This window comes from Corvus moneduloides, chromosome 24 (assembly GCF_009650955.1).
Source record: "Corvus moneduloides isolate bCorMon1 chromosome 24, bCorMon1.pri, whole genome shotgun sequence".
Lineage (NCBI taxonomy): Eukaryota > Metazoa > Chordata > Aves > Passeriformes > Corvidae > Corvus > Corvus moneduloides.
The window spans coordinates 1,831,625-1,852,287 of NC_045499.1; the positions used below are offsets into that span (position 1 = coordinate 1,831,625).

At 51.3% G+C, this 20,663-nt stretch overlaps 1 protein-coding gene and 1 non-coding gene across 3 annotated transcripts in view; both read right to left on the bottom strand.

The window, feature by feature from the left end:
* Positions 1-9,687: 9,687 nt before the first annotated feature.
* The window catches only part of LGR6 (leucine rich repeat containing G protein-coupled receptor 6), a 152,684-nt gene continuing 141,708 nt past the window's right edge, over positions 9,688-20,663 (bottom strand). For both annotated transcript variants that reach the window (XM_032133239.1, XM_032133238.1), the window contains 3 exons: positions 19,866-20,026; positions 13,802-13,882; positions 9,688-12,247 (listed from right to left, as the gene is read on the bottom strand). In XM_032133239.1, the coding sequence (XP_031989130.1) occupies positions 11,010-12,247; positions 13,802-13,882; positions 19,866-20,026 (1,480 nt within the window). In that variant the 3' untranslated portion in view covers positions 9,688-11,009. The remainder of the gene's footprint in view (positions 12,248-13,801; positions 13,883-19,865; positions 20,027-20,663) is intronic.
* Positions 20,287-20,390, bottom strand: LOC116455563. Its single transcript, XR_004244421.1, has one exon. It is a non-coding gene; the product is annotated as a U6 spliceosomal RNA (small nuclear RNA).

Sequence of the window (20,663 nt, forward strand, 5' to 3'; positions counted from 1 at the left end):
AAGATCTAAATGTGAGAGTGGGAGAAGGAAGAGGAGAGGTGGGTTAGAGGGGTTAGGCAAGGAAAACAATCCAGTTGTTTTAATTGATTAACTCAATTGGCAAAATTGCAAGAGAAAACCAGAAAATTAAAAGCATAAAAGGCTTTTTTTTTTCCTGAGGGCTTGGAGTAAAACTACTGCAGAGATTTTGGTGCAATTGTTTTTCTGTTTGTTGACTGGCTCCATGGGGCAGTACAGCAAAGGGGAGGAAGAGCCCAGCTGTGTAGGAGCCAGGATTTCTTCTGGGCACCCCTTGAAACTCAGTGGCAAACTTGGACCCAATTTCCCATCTGCTTTTTCCTTCAGTATTAGGGTTGCTTTAACTGTATTGCTGAAGGATGTAGTTTCCTGAACAGCTGATGTTAGGAAAAGTTGTCATTGCCACCAAAACAACTCATCTGGTTCCATCCTCTCTTTGCCTGGTTCGGGAAAGCATCCATAATGAAAATGGCCTTTTTTGTTGTTGTTGTTGTCAAGAATTAACCTCAAACTTTTCCTAGCTGGTGTGGAATAGCTGCTGGATTTTATGCCTGGACTGGCAGCAATTCAGGATCAGTTCTTCCCACACACTGTGGTGTAAACATGGATGTAGAATGATGTTTTTTGAGAGGAGGAGCCAGTTTTTGCCTCTAGTCATCAAGTTCCTGGCCCTTTGCTGTCTCCTACAACTTATAAAATAATGTACACTCAAGTTGTAAGTGTTAAAAATTATTGTTGATATTATTATTATTATTATTATTATTATTATCCCCTAATTTTTGGGGTCAAGTATTATGCTTGGATGAGATCAACTGTGCATCTCCCTCTGCTTTTCTCCTGTGCCTCTTCAATGTGGTGAGGAACCCTGGACATGAGGCTGGGAGCATGCTGGACAACAGAAGAATCAGGACCATGGGTCATGTTCTACAGCCTTTGTCTCTAAGGCTATCCCAGATTTCTGGATAAGGAAAGGAAACAATATCCCAAAGAATCTAAACTCCCCAAGCAAAGAAAATGCTGTCATGAGGAGGGGAAAATGTGAGATTAGTCTGGAGATGGCTTTGCTGTCAACTTGATTTAAATTTCAGAAAAATCACCTAATTGCTGTAAAGAAGTAGATGTTATAATATTTCTGTATGTGAGTGGTTGGCCAGTCTCCTCTGGTTTAGGTTGTTGTTGTTGATGTGTGTCAGTCACTACCTTCAAACCCAGTGCTGTGTTCCTTGTGGTGACAGCATCTCCCATGCCCCTGGTGGGTCCTGCTCTTTATTTTGCATTTTATTTCAGAACACTTTGAAAAGGAATAAATAAAAAATGGATTCTGATTGTCCTGATGGTCATAGTCCCTGTGTTGATGATGTCATAAATGAATGAACAGTTCCTCAGCTCTCTTGGAGTACTTTGGCAGCCTGGCATTCCGCTCCGTTACTTTTGGGTGATGGAAACCACACTGAGTAATGAAGGAGCAGGTTTGATTTTTTGATGGTGAAAAGATTACTCTCCATGTTTTGGGCACCCATAGGCCTGGCTATAGCATGCCTGCTTTCCTTCTCTGGAGTTCAAGCATTATGATTAATGGGACAATACTATCAGTAGTTCAGTGTAGGTGGCACTCACTGCAGGGTACCGATGAGGAGCACTGCTGGGTCCCAGCTTTCACCCCGACATTCTCACACTGTGCCATCAACAACAAAGCTTTGAGTTCAAAGCAGATTATTTCAGCGTGGATGAAATGCTGAAGATGAGCAAATGACCTCACTGGTTACTGTTATGTCCCAGAAGAGCCTTGAAGGAGATTTCTTGCCATACACTTGATTCCTTTTAGTGTTCTCGTGGCAGAACTGGCATCTTTCAGCTGTAAATTGAAGCTTTCCATGTTCCTTCCATGTCACCTGCTCCTCTATAGATAGTTGGTCTGACTTTAGATGCTTAAGGGAAGAGCATCTGTGGCTGTTTTAGGGATCAAGGGGGATGAAGGTTATGGGCAAAATGCTGACAGGTGAGTCAGAACAGGAGGCTGGCATTGACAGTAAGCTGGTTTAGTCCTTTTTCTTTCCATTCCCTAACACAGATGTTCCACCAGTATTACTCCTTTACATATTAATACATAATTAGTAATGAGATTGCCATAATTGGATTGTGAAACTTCACAGTGCTGAGCTATCAGTCATGGCAAGTGGAGCTGGGCTTGTAGAGATGCTGTGGATGCCAGAAAAAGTCCAACGTTTTGGACCAGTCTGGGAGGTGAGAACCACAGCTCTGAAAAGACAAGAGAGATGAGATTGCCGTGCTGATCTAGTTCTGTGTTCTCTGCTTAACAGACAGTGTTGAGAAATCCTTAATCCCCTTAATTCCATGCTGGGAAGCCTTGGTTCCTGCTCTGCACTGAGCTGGGAATAAGCCCAGCTCCACACCCTGCAGCAGAGAGCAATCTTCTTCCTTTCTCAGGATGATGCACAAGGCAGTTTAGGATGGGAGCTGCAGAACTTTGGGGCGAGGTGAGGTGTTTTTACATAGAAATAAGTTAATAATATGCAGATATTGAAGTCACTCTGTGTGTGTGTGTGTGTGTGTGTGCATGCACATGCCTAGAATCAAATATGCCCAAAAGACCATTTACTTCCCAGTACAAGAAAGGCATGAACTTCCTGGGGAGAGTCCAGTGAAGGGCCACAAGGCATCTCTCATGTGTAAAGGAGCTCAGAGCTGGGATGTTCTGCCTGGTGGACAGAAAGCTGAGGAGGCTCTTGTCAATGTGTCTGAATACCTGGTGGGGAGATTGAAGATGATGAGTCAGACTCTTCTCAGCGTTGCCCAGTGGGTGACAGGACAAGAGGTGGTGGGCACAATGTGAAGCACAGAAAATTCCTCCTGAACATAAACCCCCCCTTTTTTACTGTGAGGGTGGTCAAACACAGGGAGAGATTGTTCAGAGGATTGTTGAGTTTCCCTATCAATGGAGTTACTGAAAATCTGACTGGAAACAGTTCTGGGCAAGCTGCAATAGCTGACCCTGCTTGAGTGGGCAGGTTGGACTAGGTCATCTTGGGAAGTCCCTTCCAGCTTCAGTGATTCCAATTCTATGATTTTGTGATTACTCTTGATGCAGATTTGGAATAGTGTGGAATTATTCTTAAGAATAAGGGATAAGAATTATACACATACTTTATTTTTAAAAGCAGACTATGCCCAATAGTTTGTTACCACTAGAACCACTGAATTAAAAGGTATAGTTAATAGTGATATTATTAAAATTTAGAAGACAAATGACAGGTAGCCTTTGAGCAGGCAGAAGAAGATTATCTGGAGTATAAAGAGGGAGAGGAGATTATGACTTGGAAGTACTTGTCAAGAAAGACAACTTTAAACACAATCATCTGGGTGGATTTGAATGCAGGGATGCAGTGAAGGAGATTGTGAAGGGATGCAGAGGAGGAGAAGCTCTGAGGCATGCTGAGTAATCTCACTCAGATATCATGGATAGTTTATGGCACTGGAAGCTGAGAGAAAAGAGAATATAAATGTTCCCCAAGCCTCAGTTCAGTACAGTGGACAGCCTTGGCTCTTGCCAATCAAGAGTTTGGTGCTCTGCTCTTCCGTTCAGGCTGCTCAAGGAAGCACCTGAACTGCTGCTCCTCACTTCTGGAGGGAATGGGATATCACCTGCTGCTTCTGAGCAATACCTGCCACAGGTGGATAATGCAGGGCCCTCTGCATCCTCAAACCAGGTGACATGGGAACTCTTGGAGATGCTCTTACACCTGACTCCCATCAAATGGCTGGCAGTGCAAGAGCATCTCAATAACTGTGACTGTGGCATGGGGAAGATGGATGTGACCCATGTCCTGATAGTGCAGCTCCTGCTGCACCCACCTGCAGCCAGTGTCCAAAGGGCAGAGTGTCCTCACTGTTTCTGGGGTGCTGTCTGTGCTTTTACACACACCTATAGTCCTGGGGGACCAAAGGAACCTCACTCCCAAGTGGGCACTGCTGCTTGATTCCTCGTGGAGCTGCAGAAAGGGCATATCACAGTGAGTATCTGGGAAAGAGAAGAGCCAGCTGCAGCATTCCCCAGCTCCCTCCATCCCTCACTCCACACTGAGGCTTTATGAACAGTCAGATGATCCCAGGCATTTGTTTCCATTCATAAGTAGATACTAAAGTGCTTCAGAAAACATCTCCTCTGCATGCTTAAGCACCTGTGCATTGCTGACACCTGTACCCTGGGAGCCCTCTAGGACAGGAATTGTGACCATTACCCAGTGACCCCCTGCCCCCAACAAGCCTTAATTCTTTCAGCCTGTATGTCTTAGCAGGGGAGCCACAGAAGAGGTCGAGGTGTTTAACTTAGTTTGTGACTGACCAGTATTTGAGTGGGATTCTTCTTCCTCACAATTGCAGGGAAGTTACTCCAGTTTCGAGGCATTCAGGAAGCTGGAGCTTTTTTCTATTTTCCAGGTTGGCTTTTCCCACTGGGAACTCAGCTTTTCCTGTGGTTTTTCCCAAGTGTCCTCTTGACTGTTGTACATACAATGACATCCTCAATACATCCGACGAGCAGATGCAAGATCTGGAGTTTGCTGTATACCTGGGAGCACAGATGGAGAGAGTCTGCACACACTTTGCTTTCATCCAAGGTTTAAGAAATCTCTGAGCAGAGTATTTCCAAGAATGCTTCTGCTTCCCAACAGAATACTTCCCAGAATAGGAGAGTGTACTGGCCAGAGGAATCAGAGCAGGCTGTTAACTCTTCAGACCCTTCCAATCCTGCCTCCTCTGCACCATGTTCCTGGCTATCACCTTTCAAAGTGGTGCCTCTACCTCCTCTGCCTATGGGAAACATCCAGCTGGAAGCAGGTCTGGGACAGTAGTGGAAGAGATTGCCTGGAAAACGTGAATGTGGTTTGGGGTCACTGGAGAGCAGGCACAAGGTGTTAACCCCTTGGTAGCTCAGGTATGACCTGGAGCTGCTGAGGTCACCTGCCAGACCTGATGTGTGGTCCATCCCAGTCTTGAAGATGGGCTTGCATTCTCCAAAATGTCTGTTTTCCTTTGGCCTCCAAGGAGGCCAGTACCAGGCATTGCTGTCCCATGCACAGTTTGTTCCTCATCACTTGCATTCCCGTGACCAAGGCAGTGCTGCTCTCCCAAGCATTCCCAATCATGGCCCAGTCTTTCAGAAATCACAATGTTGGTGGAAAAAACAATGAGACTGTAAAAACAATACCGTAGGGTGCTTGCTCTGCTGGCTTTGTTTCAGAGGAGCTGCACATCTCCAGCCAGGAGGGCTGGACGAGTAGCAAACTGACATCTGAGCGTGCCTACAAACTGCCTCCACATTGTCCTGTTAGACAATGCTTCCGGGTCCCTCAGGGCCAAAATCCTCCTCGAACATGCCACGTCTGCCCTTCAGGGTGTCCTGGCAGTGCCTTGCTGACGTGCAGGGGAAACCTCAAAGGTGCCCAGCCCTGACAATGGCTTCCAGAGCAGCCGTGCCTGTCACCCTGCCACCCTCAGGCTCTGCCTCCAATACTGCTCCTCAGCCAAAATGCAGCCCAAAATGGCCTCAGCCTCCTCCCTTTCAACTTGTCCCACCACCTTGGTGCCCTCCTGCCCACTCAGGCTGTTGCAGTGTGTCTCCATCAGCTCAGGACTGGGGCCTTATCACACTGGGACTCCCAGCCTAGCTCCACTTAAAATTATGGAATCTGAATGATTTGGGTCAGAAGGGGCCTTAAAGCTCAACTTGTTTCACCCCCTGCCATGGGCAGGGACACCTTCCACTAGCCCAGGTTGTTCCAAGCCTTGTCCAGCCTGGCCTTGGACACTGCCAGGGATTCAGAGGCAGCCACAGCTTCCCTGGGCACCCTGTGCCAGAGCCTCACCACCCTCACAGGGAGAATTCCTTCCCAATATCCCATCTAACCCTGCCCTCTGGCACTGGGAAGCCATTCCCCCTTGTCCTACTACTCCATGCCTTGTCCCCAGTCCCTCTCCAGTTCTCCTGGAGCCCCTTTAGGCCCTGCAAGGGGCTCTGAGCTCTCCCTGGCGCCTTCTCTTCTCCAGGCTGAACACCCCCAGCTCCTCCATCCTGGCTCCAGAGCAGAGGGGCTCCAGCTCTGTGATCAACCTAGTGGCCTCCTCTGGACTTGTTCCCATAGATCCACGTCTACCTTGTGCTGGTGGCCCAAGAACTGGAGGCAGGTGCAGGTGGGGTCTCACCTGACGGGAGCAGAGAGGAGGCAGAAGAGCAGCCTCATGAACTCTTGCTGGTGGAGGATGGGGAGCAAGAACTTCCTCCTGTTCTGGCCTGCTGAGATCATTTCACACCTGTGTTGGTGACCAGAAATGGGTTACACAGTCTAAGTTGACTTCTGCTTGCCCATGGGACTGGCTAATCCAGGCAGGATGTGCTGCCCAGGGAAGCAGCAGGGTCACCCCCAGGTAGCACCAACTGAGGTTGAGCACCAACTGGCTGAGGGCTGAGCTGCCCAAAGTTGGGCAGAGTGGCACCAGTAAGGGCCAAACCAGCTGCTAAGAAGGGAGATGGAGTGGTGTAGGATTGCTTTTACCTTTTTTATTTTTTATTTTTTTTTAGATAATTATTGAACTTAGTGTTTGGTAGGGTGGAAAGACATGTGTGCACTGTTAGAGATGTGGTGAAAGGCACTTTAATGAGCATTTGCCAGAGAGCTCATACTCTGGATTTATGGCCTGCAGCAATGGAAAGGTGCTGGTTTCTGTTTCCTGCACTTCTGCAGATCCATAAACTTTCACTGTTTCTCAGGCACCTCTTTGGTCAGTACAAAATGTGCTCTGTGTTTATGCTCCCTCCTTTCACCGTAGCAACCCTGCAAGGAGCACAGCTCAGAGGGGGCTTCAGGCTGTGTTTGCTGCACATGGGCTCCAAGGGGCTGCTGTGGCCTGGGGGAGCAGAGGGAGCAGATCTCACCCCTGCCCATGACCAGTTTGTGCTCAGTTAAGCTCCCCTGGCTGGCCTGTGCAGCAAGGATGTGTGGAAGGGCTCTGTGCCCCTTGGGAGCTGGATAAGAGGATCCTGGCTGGTGCATTGTGCAGTGCTCCAAGTAGCTTTGTTCTCTTTGAGGCTGACAATTCTTGAGTTGCCAGGAGACGGGCACTGGCTTTCAGAGGCAACTGAGCTTCCCTGGACAGAGCCAAGGGACCCTTGATGGGAAAAGGTCCCCCACTGAACAGTGAGGAAATGCTCCTGTGCTTTACAGTATGTCTGCTTTTGGGGCTCAGGGCCCTTTAGGGTGATCTGGTGCTCTCTCAGTCCCTCCTTCCCCAGAGCTGCCCTGCAGCCTGTCCTTGGCTCATGGGGGACACCCTCCATGTGCCTGGAGACATCATGAGGCAGAAGACCGGCTGCAGTGGGGATTCTGGGTGAGCTGGAAGTAATGGTCAGCACATCCATGGACAGCATCTGCTGTGGAGGCCCTGAGAGATGGAGTGAGGTGCTGCAGGTCTCAGTTTGGCAGGCCTGCTCTGGGCCCTGGCACAGACAGGACCTGCAGGGCCACTGGCCATCGCTTCCTCTGGGAGAGGAGTGTGTGGGAAGGCCCACATTGACCAAGGAGCCTGCCCAGCCCAGAGGGTTTTTATGCAGACCCACAGTGGACTTTTCTACAGCTTCCTGGGGAAGTTGTCCATGGGCAGGGCAGTGCTTTCACCTGTATCAACCCTGTCATTACCTTGGGGTCTTCCTGGGTTGGGCTCTCCCAGATGCTCTCCCCCCCTCTTCAGCCAGCTCCAGAGGTGATGAGCATGAGCCCTGGAAAGCTGACTGTGCCAGACCCCTGGCAGCCTTGGGCTCAGACTCCCTGTTCCTCTGTGTTCAGTGCCATCAAGGGTGTCTGTAACTCTGTTTGCCCTTGCTCTATCCCACAGTGGCCACCACCTGAGACACAACCACACCCCAGCCAAGCTGAAACTGTGTAGAGACCCTTTGGATGAGGGCTGTAATTTGTGTAATCCAAAAGGAAGCTATTGCCTGTACCCCACAGTCTCTCCAGTCATGGCAGCCTGACACGTAAGGAGCTGTGCACAGCATCTGACAGTCTGGGAACCCTGTGTGCCTGCTGGGGCCTCCATTTCTGCTACACTGGCCATGCAGCATCTCTTGTCCCCAGTACTGCTCAGCTCCTGCTGCCATCATGATGTAGGGCTGTTCCCTGAAGGCCCAGTGCCCTTGCAGAGCTCACATGTCCCTCTGTTGAGGACAGCTTCTGCCCCTTGTGCATTTGGGTACCTCAGTGACTGCTTGGAGATACTCCCAGCAGTAGTGCAGGCCAGGGGATTTCAGGCAAGAGAGTGTTGCAGTTAGTCTGTGACTTGTAATGATGCTCATCGTGTCAGTGACAGTGGGGTTTATTTTAGGGTGTCTTCCAGTTAGAGATTTCCTTATGGAGTAAGGATATGTGCTGGGGAATTTGAGTTTATGCTGAGGATCATAGAATTGTCCTGGGTGGGAAGGGACCTTAAAGGTCATCCAGTCCCACCCCTGCCATGGGCAGGGACACCTTCCACTGTCCCAGGCTGCTCCAAGCCCCATCCAGTCTGGCCTTGGACACTTCCAGGGATCCAGGGGCAGCCACAGCTTCTCTGGGCACCTTGTGCCAGGGCCTCCCCACCCTCACAAGGAAGGATTTCTTCCCAAATATCTAACCAAACCTACTCCCTGTCAGTTTGAAGCCATTCCCCTTTGTCCTGTAACTCCAGGCCCTTGTCAACAGTCTCCCTTCATCTTTATTACAGACTCCCTTCAGGTACTTGAAGGCCCCAGTTAGGTCACCCTGGAGCTTCTTTTCTCCAGGCTGAACAATTTCAATTCTCTTAACCTTTCCCCATGCTTCATCTCTGTAATCAACTTTGTAGCCCTCCTCTGGACTAGCTCCAGGAGGTTGATCCCACTTCCAAAGGAGAATTTTGTTTCTGGAAATTGACCTAGGATGGGTCTTTCCCAGTCCTGTGCACGTGAGCAGCCCTAAGGACATGGAAGGAAATGGCTGTGTTTTTAATGAGCCAAACATGAAAACAGATTTTGAGCATGTGTAGGATATCAGATGTCTGGATCAGGATTCAAGTCTCACAATAGGCCATGTTTTTCACAGTTCCCACCTGAAGACTGTAGCAGAGCTTTGCATTTTGTCACTAAATTTGGGGGTCCCATCCTCTTCTCTAATCCTTGGATCTTGTTCCTCTGATTTCTTGCTATCTTTCAAATTTTTCTTCTTGAGATAAGACCACAGGGCTCAAGTGCAGAGGAGGGAAGCAGAGCCAGATTCTGGCTGGTGAGCCTGGCTTTCCATGGGAGACCCTGTTACATGATGTCCTTACACTTTTATGCCACAGACTCTGTCCTGCTCATGAACCCAAACCCCTGAGCAGCAGATCACAGGGTACAGCTCACAGGAGTCTGGTCCATGGCACCTGGAGAGGGACCCTGGTGCTACAGTTCTGCTGCATAAAGGTGGGTGATTTGGCTCTTCCCTCTGGAGAAGAGGCGTGGGGAGGGTCACATCAGCTCACGTGGACCCAACACAATTTCCCAGCTCTCACTCGGACAATGCAGACAACACCCAAGGCACAGCAGCTGCCAAGAGAAGCACCAAGGTGCTCCTCACATGAAAGAGGACAGAAACCACCCACTGGTCAGCAATGGGGCTCATTTATTGTCTCATGAAAATGAGTGACAAACAGCTGCAGTAACGTCAGCAGAACCAAAGCTTTGCCCAGGGCCCGAGCTCTGAGCGCAGGGATCCCTGCTGCACTGGGTGGCACTGGGAGGGTTTGTGATGGAGTCAATGGATTTGGGAGATCCCTGAGCTGCAGGGAGTGGATTTGAGGCTGTTCCCAGTGGCCTATGTCCTCCTGATGCCACCATCCCACAATGCTGATTTCTGTTTCCTCCTTCTATACCAGCTGCCTGCCCTTAAAATAGGAGGAGGCACATGCAGTCCCCAAAATGGCTACACTGTGTGTGGGACATGTACCCAGAACCAAGAGCCTCTTCCAGGAGTGAGGTTTGGGGGCAATGAGGCAATCAGACCCCATTTTCACCATGTCTGAGACCAGGAGCCAGGTGACTACAGACAGGAGTGCTCCAGGTGTGCTGTGCTGTGTGAAGGGGGGGTGGCAAAGGTGGAGGGGGCCCAGTGTGCCCTTGGGTGCCTTGGCTGGGTGCTGCTGGGTGACCTGAGGCAGAGCACATGGGTTTTTCTGGGAACTGTTTGGGTTTGGCTGCTGTGGGTTTCAGAGACCCCTTGTGAGACACTGTGGGTCAGACTGAAGCACTGAGCATCCCCAGCTCCTGGTCTTGGCTGGAAGTGAGGGTTGTGTCCAACCCATGAGGCTCCCAGTGAATGAGTGGGGATTCCCAAAATAGAGGTGGTCCAAAACTCAGGTGTACACATGGATTCGGTGCTTTTGATGGCATATGACACCAGCTCATTTCCAGGGGTGTGTGGGACCTGCAGAGAGCCCTAGAGGACAAGGCCTGGGGTTCCTGTGGGTGGCCATGTCATCGCAGTTGGCCATTTCCAGCAGTTGCCACAGAGCAATGGCTTTGGTTAAGACGTCTCTGCCTTGAGAAGACACGCTTGGCTTCGCTGCAGGCTCCTCCTGGCTGGTGATGCTGCAGTGTGAGGAGGAGGAGGAGGATTTCCCTGATCCACTTCCTGAGGCAGTGGGGCTCTCTCCCAGACAGTTCCTAGCAGAAGTGAGACTCACACAGGGATTGTCTCCCCCCATGGCCAGCCCTGAGTGTCTGGAGCTCAGTCAGAGCCCTTCTAGGCCAGGGGCAGCTGGCAGAGCGGTGCCTGTTGCCTGGGCAGGTATGAGAGGGATGAGGGTAGACAGGTTGTACTGGTGCTTTTCAGGGAGCAGTGTGTGTCACCTTGCTGGCCCCTCGGCACTGGTGTTGGCCCTCGGCGTGTGCTGTGGGGCTGTTCCCACGGCTGCTCTGAGGAGGTTTATAAGTGAGATGTGTAGGGCGGTGTGGGTGGGGAGGGGAAGAAGGTTATCCGGAGGCTGCTGCCGGACAGATCTTGGCTCTCTGAAGTTATCAGCATCTCACTGTCATTGAGGCAGGGACAGTGCTCAGAGAAGCCCCTCTCCTTCCCCCTAGTGCCCACCCTTTGCTGGCAGGGGATGAGCGTCATGGAGGGGAAGCTGTAGCTGTCAAGGACGGGGCGCACTCCCAGGGAATCAGGGGTATCAAAGATGTGGTCGATGTCGGAGAAGTTCACCAGAGCCTGGGTGGAGTCATAGGAGCTTTTCTCCATGTCATCAGCCCTGCAGGACTGGGGGAAGCTGCCCTTGTCCTGCCCTTTCTGCCTCAGCAGGCGGAAGTCATCTCTGAAGTGGGGGTTGAAGAGCAGGTAGAGCAAGGGGTTGAGGCAGGCGGGCAGGGGCAGGACCACAAGGAAAACGGACTTGATGACCTCTGGGGTGATAAGGAAGAGATTGAGAGTAGAGGAGAAGGTGAGGAAGGCCACTGGGCAGTAGAGGAGGCAGTTGGTGAAGATCAGCCAGGCCACATGCTTGACCATGGCGCAGTCCCAGACAGCGCTGAACTCCCCCTTCAGCAGGTTGCAGTAGAGTCGGATGTAGGTGCCGGTGATAGTCAGGAAGCAGAGCATGTTTGTCATCACCAAGGCCACAGGGAAGCCCAGGGTGGCGGGTTTCCCCTCTGGGATGGGGTATGGGAGGCAGAGAGGGGATGCTCCGTATTCCCCAATGGAGAAGAGAGGCAGAACGGCAGCCACAGAGGACAGCAACAGGCAGCAACAGGCAGCAGCCTTGACCTTGCCTAGGGAGGGGGACTTCCCATAGCCCCGCACGCAGGAGGCTGAGAGGCTGCACTGCACAGCAGCCAGGGTGAGCAGGAAGATGGCAGCCTGGGAGGCCAACACGGACAGGAACCCTGTCACCCTGCAGCCCGCACCCGTCTCCCATCTGGCGCCGTATCTGGCAAAGTGGCCGTAGGTGAGGGTGTCCACGAGGGCCAGCATGCTGCAGGAGATGCCCGTCAGCATGTTGGCCCCAGCGATGGAGCCCACGAGGAACTTCACCGGGGAGAGGTAGCTGGGGGAAGCAAAGACAGCCAGGATGACCAGCCCGTTGCAGAGCACCGAGACCAGAACGATGACCCAGACTCCCAGGCGGATGATCCAGCTCTCAAACAGGTGATCACAGGGCTTGAAGGGACCTGGAAGACAAACCCCAAGTTACACCCAGCAGACACTGCTTCTCTCCAGTGGTGCTGCTCGGAGTGGGGGCCAAGTCCCCACCAGCCACGTGAGGGCTGAGGGCTGCCGAGGAAAATACGACATTGTCCACCCTCCTCCTCAGCTGCCTCTTGGCTCTCCCCTGCGCTCTTGAACCCACACTGGAGTGCCTCTGGTATCCTCTTAGATCTTGTCTAGGGCAGAAAAAAGATGCAGGGAGAAGTTGAAATGAAATGTGAGAAACAAGGAACTTGATCAGAGCTCCCAAAATGTAAGAAGGTTGTGACTCCAGACTGACCCGCACTCCTGGTGTTGGGCTGGCATTTGGGCCCCTCTACCATTACCTGCTCCTTCTCATGTTCCCCCTTAGTGGTGTGGAGATCTGTCAGGATGCTGTATCCTGCTCTGGCATTGCCAGCCTCTCTCTGTACACTCAAGACCTTGCCTAAGAGGTGTCTGACTGTTTCTGTGTGAATGGCCTCTGCACAGAGGGGATGAGCACCATGAGGTGAAGTGTCTGGGAATGAGGGAGAGAGGGAGGGAGCTGGCGTGGCAGGGGAGGAATGGAGGGGTCTGGGCAGGCAAAACATGGAAGGATATCAGGAGAAAGAAAGAACAGAAGTGGATGGAACGGGGAGTGAGTAAGGGAAGGTCATGGAGGGGTAAAAAGAGGACTGGTGTGGAAGCTGTTTGCCAAAGAAAAAAGAAGAGAGTGGGGAAAGAGAGAGTGGGCAATGGCATACAATTGCCTCTGGGAGGGATTGGGATGTTTCAGTGAGGGGCTCAGCAAAAACAAAAACAGGATGGTAGAAGTTTTAGGTGGTAGAGAGCAAATGAAATTAGAGGAAATGGAGAAATTGTTCTCATCTCAACGGAGGTGATGCTCAGAGTGCCAGGCAGCAGGACATGCCATCAGACAAAATCTTGTTCCTTTTGCTACAAACTCAGTGGAATGATTGGTGGAAACTCTGTCCCTGCCAGCGTCCCACAGCAGGCTGGCAGGGACCAGACCTCTCCAGCCTCCAGCTGTGCTTGTGTAGGACCTCACTGAGCTATGAACAGGGACAAAATCAGAAGGCAACTTCCTCGAGCCCCAGCCAGCACGTGCAGTCCAGTGCCTCCCTGCTCTCCCTCCCTCAGGAAACAGAGCGAAGTGTCTCTGCAGTTTGCAGTGCCACAGGTATGATCAGGACATCAAGAACAAGGCCTTGCCATGCAATATTCCAGGCTGGCTGAGACAAAGCCAAGTGTAAGCCGTGCAAGGGACTTTTGGAGAGCCAGATCTGAGTGCAGCAGGTCAGTGGATGGAGGAGCTGGTGATACCTGGGGTTCTAGATCAGGCTTATCCTGACCGGGCCTCTCCTCATAGGAGGGCAGCTACATCCAACGGGGAGATGGAAACTTCTCATCTGTCCCCCATTTGGCCTGAGCCCAACCTATCAGGCTTCTGATCTGAAAGGTTGTGGGGGATCCTGGGGATTTAGAGAAGCTCAAAGGATCTCAACTCTGTTCAAAGCATTTCCCTGGCTGCTCACCGGGGCTTGGTGTGCACTGAATAGTGGGGTGCAGCTTTGATTCCTCAAGGTCCAACTGAAGATCATCTGCATCTAGATCATCTGGGGAGAAAAGAACAAGAAATGGTGCTCAGAGAAGAACAAATAGAACCATCAGAGCTAACTGGGCCAGGAGCTTTTCCTGCTGCCTGTCCTCCACACAGGCCTTCCCAGCCAGTTCCCAGCCTGCAAGTTCAAAGTAGCTGCTGGTGTAAAATTTGTCCCCTGCAGTCACTGCTGTAGAGGGAGAAGATCTTGTAAACGTTGGTGGGTTGCAGTGTAGCCAACCCCTCTGTTTTTAGGTTACTCCCCATATTTGAAGTGTAAGAGCCCCAGATCCCAGAGCTGTGTGACTGCGGTTCCCTCCTCCCAGCAAGCTTTATTAAAAGTAAATAAATACTCCAGCCTGTGTGGTTACAGAACACAAAGCCTTTAAATGCATCTTCTCCATGGGAGCTTTCTGGGCAGGCCTTGTCCAATGTTTGTTCATCAACGGGGCTTTTGGGGCTTTGTTTAGAGGGAGCCATCAGCCTCTTCTTGCAGCACAAATTTTTCGTCAGCAGTCACCACCGCCAAACGGTTCAGCAGCAAAGAGACAAGGGAACACAACATTTATTGCTTTATTTTATGCCCTGTAAAATCTTGGGACTGTTTTTAATCGTGGATGTTCCCAGGATTTGCTGAAGGCAGAGTGGTTGCCTGTGGCTGCAGACTCTGCATCCGTGGGGCTTGTGCAGCCAGGCTGCGGAGCCCAGCCCTGCACCAGCGTCTCTGTCATGCTGGCAGTGGCACCCCGAGCCAGGCTGGGGCTAGCTGAGGGTCAGGCAGAGACCCCCTGGCTGAGGGAGAAGCTGCTGGAAGGGAATGGGGCCAAGCCCTCAGCTGTGTTTTCAGTGTAGGTCATCACCAAGGCATATGGCATCCTCTCACTCTAATCCATGACGTGCTTTTCTGCTTTGTTCTTGTTCCTCTCCCCAAGGTTCTGCTGACTGACAGCACTGGGACACAGTGAGGATAGCTGCTGTCCTGCTGCCCCGTTCCCACCCATGGCACCAGCACAGCCTTCAGCTCCCAGTGGAGATCTTTGGAGGGCTTTCTGCCAGTGGGAGGAAAGGGAAAGGATGTGGTTTTGTTCTTGCTACAGCCTGGTAGACAGAGAGCTGGATCTGTGGGATGAACTCTCTCTTGGATGAATGGACTGATGCTGGAGCCCAGGTGTGCACCTGGCAGCTCAGACACTGGCCAGGAAGGCAAATTTCCACAGCGCTGAAGATAAGGTTGACCTGAGTGGAATTGTCTAATCTGTTTAGAAGTGGTGCCTCTCATGAGCTCTGCTCTCTGCCTGTGTTTGTAAATGTGACTGGGATTATTTGATTAAAGGATGATGACAAATAACGTGCTATCTTTAGTGCCTCCTGACAAGCTTCATGGCTTTCTCAGTTTCAGGGAGCTTTGGAAAAAAAAGTCATTTTTAAAATCTGTCTGCGTAAGAATTGAAATATTACTGCTGCTTTGGATCCTGGCAAGGAACAACTCACAGTGGGATGGAAAAATATTTCATCCTTGTATTTTATAGTCTTATAAATCTCCAGTGTCTTTTCCAGCCACAGTGCGGAGGCTGTGATGTGCAGTCACGATACCCGAATAAAACAGACACGGGCTCGCTCTCTCTGTGCTCTGCTGAGACCCAGCCCTTGGGAAAGTGTAACCTGTGCCATCCATTTTCTCCTCAAAGCCTGGTTTTAAGCCCAGGTTAAACATTTTCATGAGGTGAAGGAAGATCTTTTGTTTTGCCTGGACTACTAAGCCTGCTGGGAATTACAAAGCAATCCTTAGTCAGCACAGCGGGATTCAAAGTGCAAAATGTACCTCTCTCTGCTAGAAACCAGTCCTTCTCCAGCCTGGGAACTGTGGAGAAAGGAAAATGGCTGTTGTGTCCTAGCAAGGCAGGCTGTATTGATTTTGAAGAAGCTGTTATTTATTTGAATTTTGCTGAGGCGCCTCCACTTTCTGAGGTCTTATGGAAAAAAACCACTTTGCCAGTAGTGCCCTTTCCACGAGAAAGGAGTTGCCTGTACCAGAAGTCAAGTGAGAGGAAGAGGAGCAGAATTTCTGGAGAAGGGATAGAACAGAAAACACTGGGCTGAATGCTTTTCCCCCTTAGTCCTGTCTGTCTCAGCCAGGGCAGTCCCCAGGGTTTGCAGGGACCTGCCCTCTCCTCGGCGTAAGGGCACGAGTGGCTGCAAGGGGCCTGGGCAGATCCTATTTTGGGTCTGGAGTAGCCTTCTTGAATGACAGAAGTAGGAAAAGTGTATCTCTAAGGGCCCTCCAGAGTTTGCCACGTGGTTGCAGAAGTTCATTAGTACTTTACAAGCTGTTGGAGGCGCTGGGCTGGGGGAAGCAGTGTCCTGCTGCCGAGGATCAGGATCGCCGTACACGTGCGCTCCCTTCTCACTCCCCACAGCTTTGTTCCATCACTGCAAACACGTGCTTGTCAGTGAATGCATCCCTCTCCATCCTCAAACCAGAGGTCCCAAAGGGAGGTGCTGGGGGCGTGGTGGAAGTGCCCCAGGGCACTTTTCCTGCCCTCCTCCGCAGCCACTCTTAGGAGCTGCTGGGGACTGCTGGGGGCTGTCCTGGTGACAGGCCCTTGAGCCATCTTCGGGATCCTGCTCAGCCACAGGGGATGGACTTGGGACAGGGGTGTCTGCTCAACACTGCCAGTTGTAATCCAAAGAGGCTGAGACAGCTGGGATTGCCCAGCCTGGAGAAGAGAAGGCCCCAGGACTTAGAGACCCTTCCAGTGCCTAAAGGGGGTCCGAGAGAGCTGGAGAGAAGCTGTGGCTGCCCCATCCCTGGAAGTGTCCAAGGTGAGCCTGGATGGGGCTTGGAGCAACCTGGGAGAGTGGAAGGTGTCCCTGCCCATGGCAGGGGTGGAATGAGAAGAGCTTTAAGGCTCTTCCCAAACCCAAACCATTCTACAATTCTATGATATCCCAAACACTGAAAGTGCTGGAAATGAGACCTTAAACATCTGTTTTGACAAGGTGACAGAATGATGAGACATGCACTGACCACACTACTTTGGGCCTCAAGTGGCTGTTACTCAGATGCAAATGGACATACCTGGGTGGTGTGGGGTGGGTTCCCAGGCATCCAGGGCCCTGGAAGGATGGGGAAGAGCTGATCTGGCCCTGGGGTCTGTGGCACCACATGTGCTCTGTGTCTGTGTGCTCCGGTGGTCCCTCAGGTGCAGGGCTTGGCTGGGGCATGGGTGCTGGATATGGGAGCAGGAGAGGCTGCAGGAGCCGCTGCTGGGCAGGGCAGGGCTGGGCACTGGGGAGCCTTTTCTTATCCCTACATGGGCTGCCTGGGACCAGCTGCCTTTCACTACCCAGCTGGAGGTTCCGTGGATTTGTTTGGGAAGGACTGGAAGCAATGCACAAGGCTGAGAGTGATGCCTTAGGTTTTAACTTTTAACTTTTTCAAATCCTGCACTGCCTGGTGTGTAACTCTGAAGTTTCTTGTGGCCTGTTAGCTGCTGTTTGCTCATGCTGGTCAGATATAACAAACCTCTCTAGGTTTCCACCTCAAGGACACCAGGCCACAAAATGTGTAAACTAAAAAGCCTCTGAAGGGGGGGAAAATTGGGGTAATTACATCCTGAACTGAGGTTATAATTGGAGAATTAACCCTGATATGCAAATGAACCAAACTTATAAAAGTGTGAAGAACCCGTGACCCAGGGTCCATCTTGGGTGTAGCCTTTTGACTGCCCAGGGTGTGCCTTTGAAGGCCCTTCAAATAAATACCTACCTTTATTCCCTTATTCTTGTCTAATCTCTGTGTTTCAGGTGGCCACCTCAGGCATCAAGAGGACAGAGCTGTCTGGAGGTGTTCCCTGTCCCTCTTACAAATTCTCTCACAGCATCTGAGTGCCCTGACAAGCCTGGCTGGACCCTGCTGCGACACAGCCCCGAGGTATTTTCTCTTAAGCAGACCACTTTCCTTCTTGCATGAAAGGAATGTTTGGGAGCTTTTCTCCTCTTTAATGAGGAAGTGTTACAAGGTTCATATAACCCAGCTAAATGCCACCAGTGGCCATTGGAAAGGAAGCACAGGGAACAGAAATAAAGCAATGATTAAGTAAAACAGCAATATCACAAACCCCTTATCAGCAAGAGCAGACCCCGTTGCTGGAGGTCTGGAGAGTCATCTGCAAAAGCTACACATCATAAGGAATGATGTTCCTTGTGCATTTCATGTTTGCACCTCTGTGCTTTGATATTTCAAAACAGATCTGGTGCTTTAACATCTGAAAGTGGGAGCCTTAACGAGCTGCAAGTAGTCTCATTTGGCACGTCTTAGAGTCAGCCAGGATTCCCCTCGGGTCCCAGCATCTCACGAACACACCACCCGTGAGGCTGAGAGTGGCCTGGAGGCCTGGAACCCTGTAGTAGGTTTTGGTCTGCTGACAGGGCCAGGTGAGAGCATCCTTTGGGACATCAAAGACTTTGGTACCGAGCAAAAGCAGATTTGTGGCCCCTTGTCACAAACCAGATCTTTCCACAAATGCTATAACTTGCTGGGCAAACCCCACAACTATCTGCACCAGGACTGCTACGTTATGGGCTGCATTAATGATGGAAAAAGTGGCCTGGCTCAGAATAAAATCCTGCAGCAATGACTGTAACATGACTCCTCTGTACTGTCTGGCCAGTGTTACCACCAAGTCTACCATGCTTCCTGGAGCCACATCATGCCAGCAGGAATCACATTTGCTACCCTCTGGCTGGACTCTTTGCATGTCTAAAGCTTATTCTCAGGCTGTGAAGGATCAGGGCAGGAGCAGGAGCACAGGGCTTGTGGGTCACTTGCTGGCTGTGTCATGAAGTGTCTCAGTCATCCTGCCCATAACGCAGCATCCAACGGCTCTGGGTCAGTATCTGCCTCCAGATCCAGTCCTGCCTGCTCAGGATGTGGGAGGACACAGCAGAGCTCCCAGCTGTGGCTGGATGCTCAGTGCTCCTGGGAGCAGGTGGGTCAGGGGCTCTCCAGGGACACAGCCCTCTCTCCATCTACCGTGTGGATTTGCCTACAGGGTGTCTCAGACCTTGGAAGTGCACTGTGTGTACACAGATATATAAATAGATGCAGCGCCCAGGCTGTGTCCTGAAATGCTGTTTCCACTCTCCAGCAGTTACAGAGGAAGCAAAGGGGCTCATGCTTTTCTTTACGTTATTCTGAGATTCTCTTGCAAAGGGATCACACCAGCCTTGTGCTGGAGCTGCTGCTGTGCTGTGGGGCTGGGAGTGCAGGGGTGCCTTGCACTCTCTGCTGGCCTCCTGGAACTGGCCTCATTCAGTCTGTGCAGAGCTGCACTTTGGAGCACAGAATAAATTGACTCCTGGACAGAAAGTGCTGTTTGACCATGGAGCTCCTTCACTGCCTTGGCCAGTCCCTGTGCTGTGTTCCCCAAATGTGTCCTGCTGTCACACCTAACCCTGACCTTCGCCGTAACACCAGGGGTGTGTACAAAAGTAGCACATACACAGCTCTCTCTACCTCCAGCCAGCTGAATATTCCAGGTCTTTGAGTCCATTCTCTTACCCAGATTAATCCCAGGGTCCTTCCTCTAGATGATGTATCAATGAAGACTGATGCTAAAGGCTCCACATTGCCCAGAAGTCTAATGACCAAGCCCAGTTGTCCCAGGTAGCCTCAGCCACCTTCCAGTGCCTTGGGCAGCCTCCCTCCATAGCCAGCAAGGCCAAACTGATGAACATGCCCATGTCATGGAGGACTGCCAGGTCCTTTGGTTACATTGTGAAGGTTTGGATGTGCCAGATCTACTCTTTCTTCCACGTGGGATCACCAAATGAAGCCCATTCAAAGCAATGGGCCACCTGTGCTGAAGAAGGCTCAGCCTGCCTTCCCTGAGGCAGGTGTCACCTCTGACAGTGGCACCACTCCTGCACATGCAGGATTGCACCCGAACTCGCAGCCCTGCCCAGGGACTGGTCACCGTCCAGCCCTGTTTACTCACAGTGGTTATCAGCATGACCGGGGAACAATTCTGAGGTCCTCTTGTGGGGATCCTCCTCCTCAGGGCTCATGTCTTCTGCCTCCCACTGGCTGGACACCCTGAAGAAGCTGCTGCAGCTCCCGTAGGCACAGCACTGGTAGGCGTACGGCACCTCCAGGACTCTGCACAGAAAAAAGCAGAACTTTAAAGTGTGTCCCCTCCGCGACCTGACTTTCCATTGCTTTACACTTTTTGCTTAGCTCCTTCAGTTGTTCAAAGATGAAACTCATCTATACAGAGTCACAAAATATTCTGAGTTGGAAGGGACCCACAAGGATCATCATGTCCAGCTCTGAACTGAATGGCCCATACAGGGATCACACCCACAACGCTGGTGCTATTAGCATCGTACTCTAACCAGCTGAGCTAACCTCAGAGTCAAAAAAATGTGGAACACTCCACGAATTTCTGTGATGTCCTTGCACAGGAGCCATGCTGATCTTCTCTGTATCCTTCCGGTTTTGGTACATGTGCTGCTGGCATGACAAAAGCTGGTCTGTAGGGTGATGGTTACAGTGGAGAGGGACTTTGCTTTGGTGAAGGACTCTGTGTAGGACAGGGTGTGGACCCAGGGCACCCCATGGTGTCTCTGCACTGACCCACTTCTGGTGCTTAAGACATCGTCAGTCAATAAAATGTTGTTAAACACCAGGTTTGGAAACCGCTCTAAAGTTCCCAGGTAGTTCCTTCTCCTGGTTCCAGCCAGAACAGGGTTAATTTTTGCAGCAGGGAGGGAGCATGGCCAGGACCCGGAGGTTA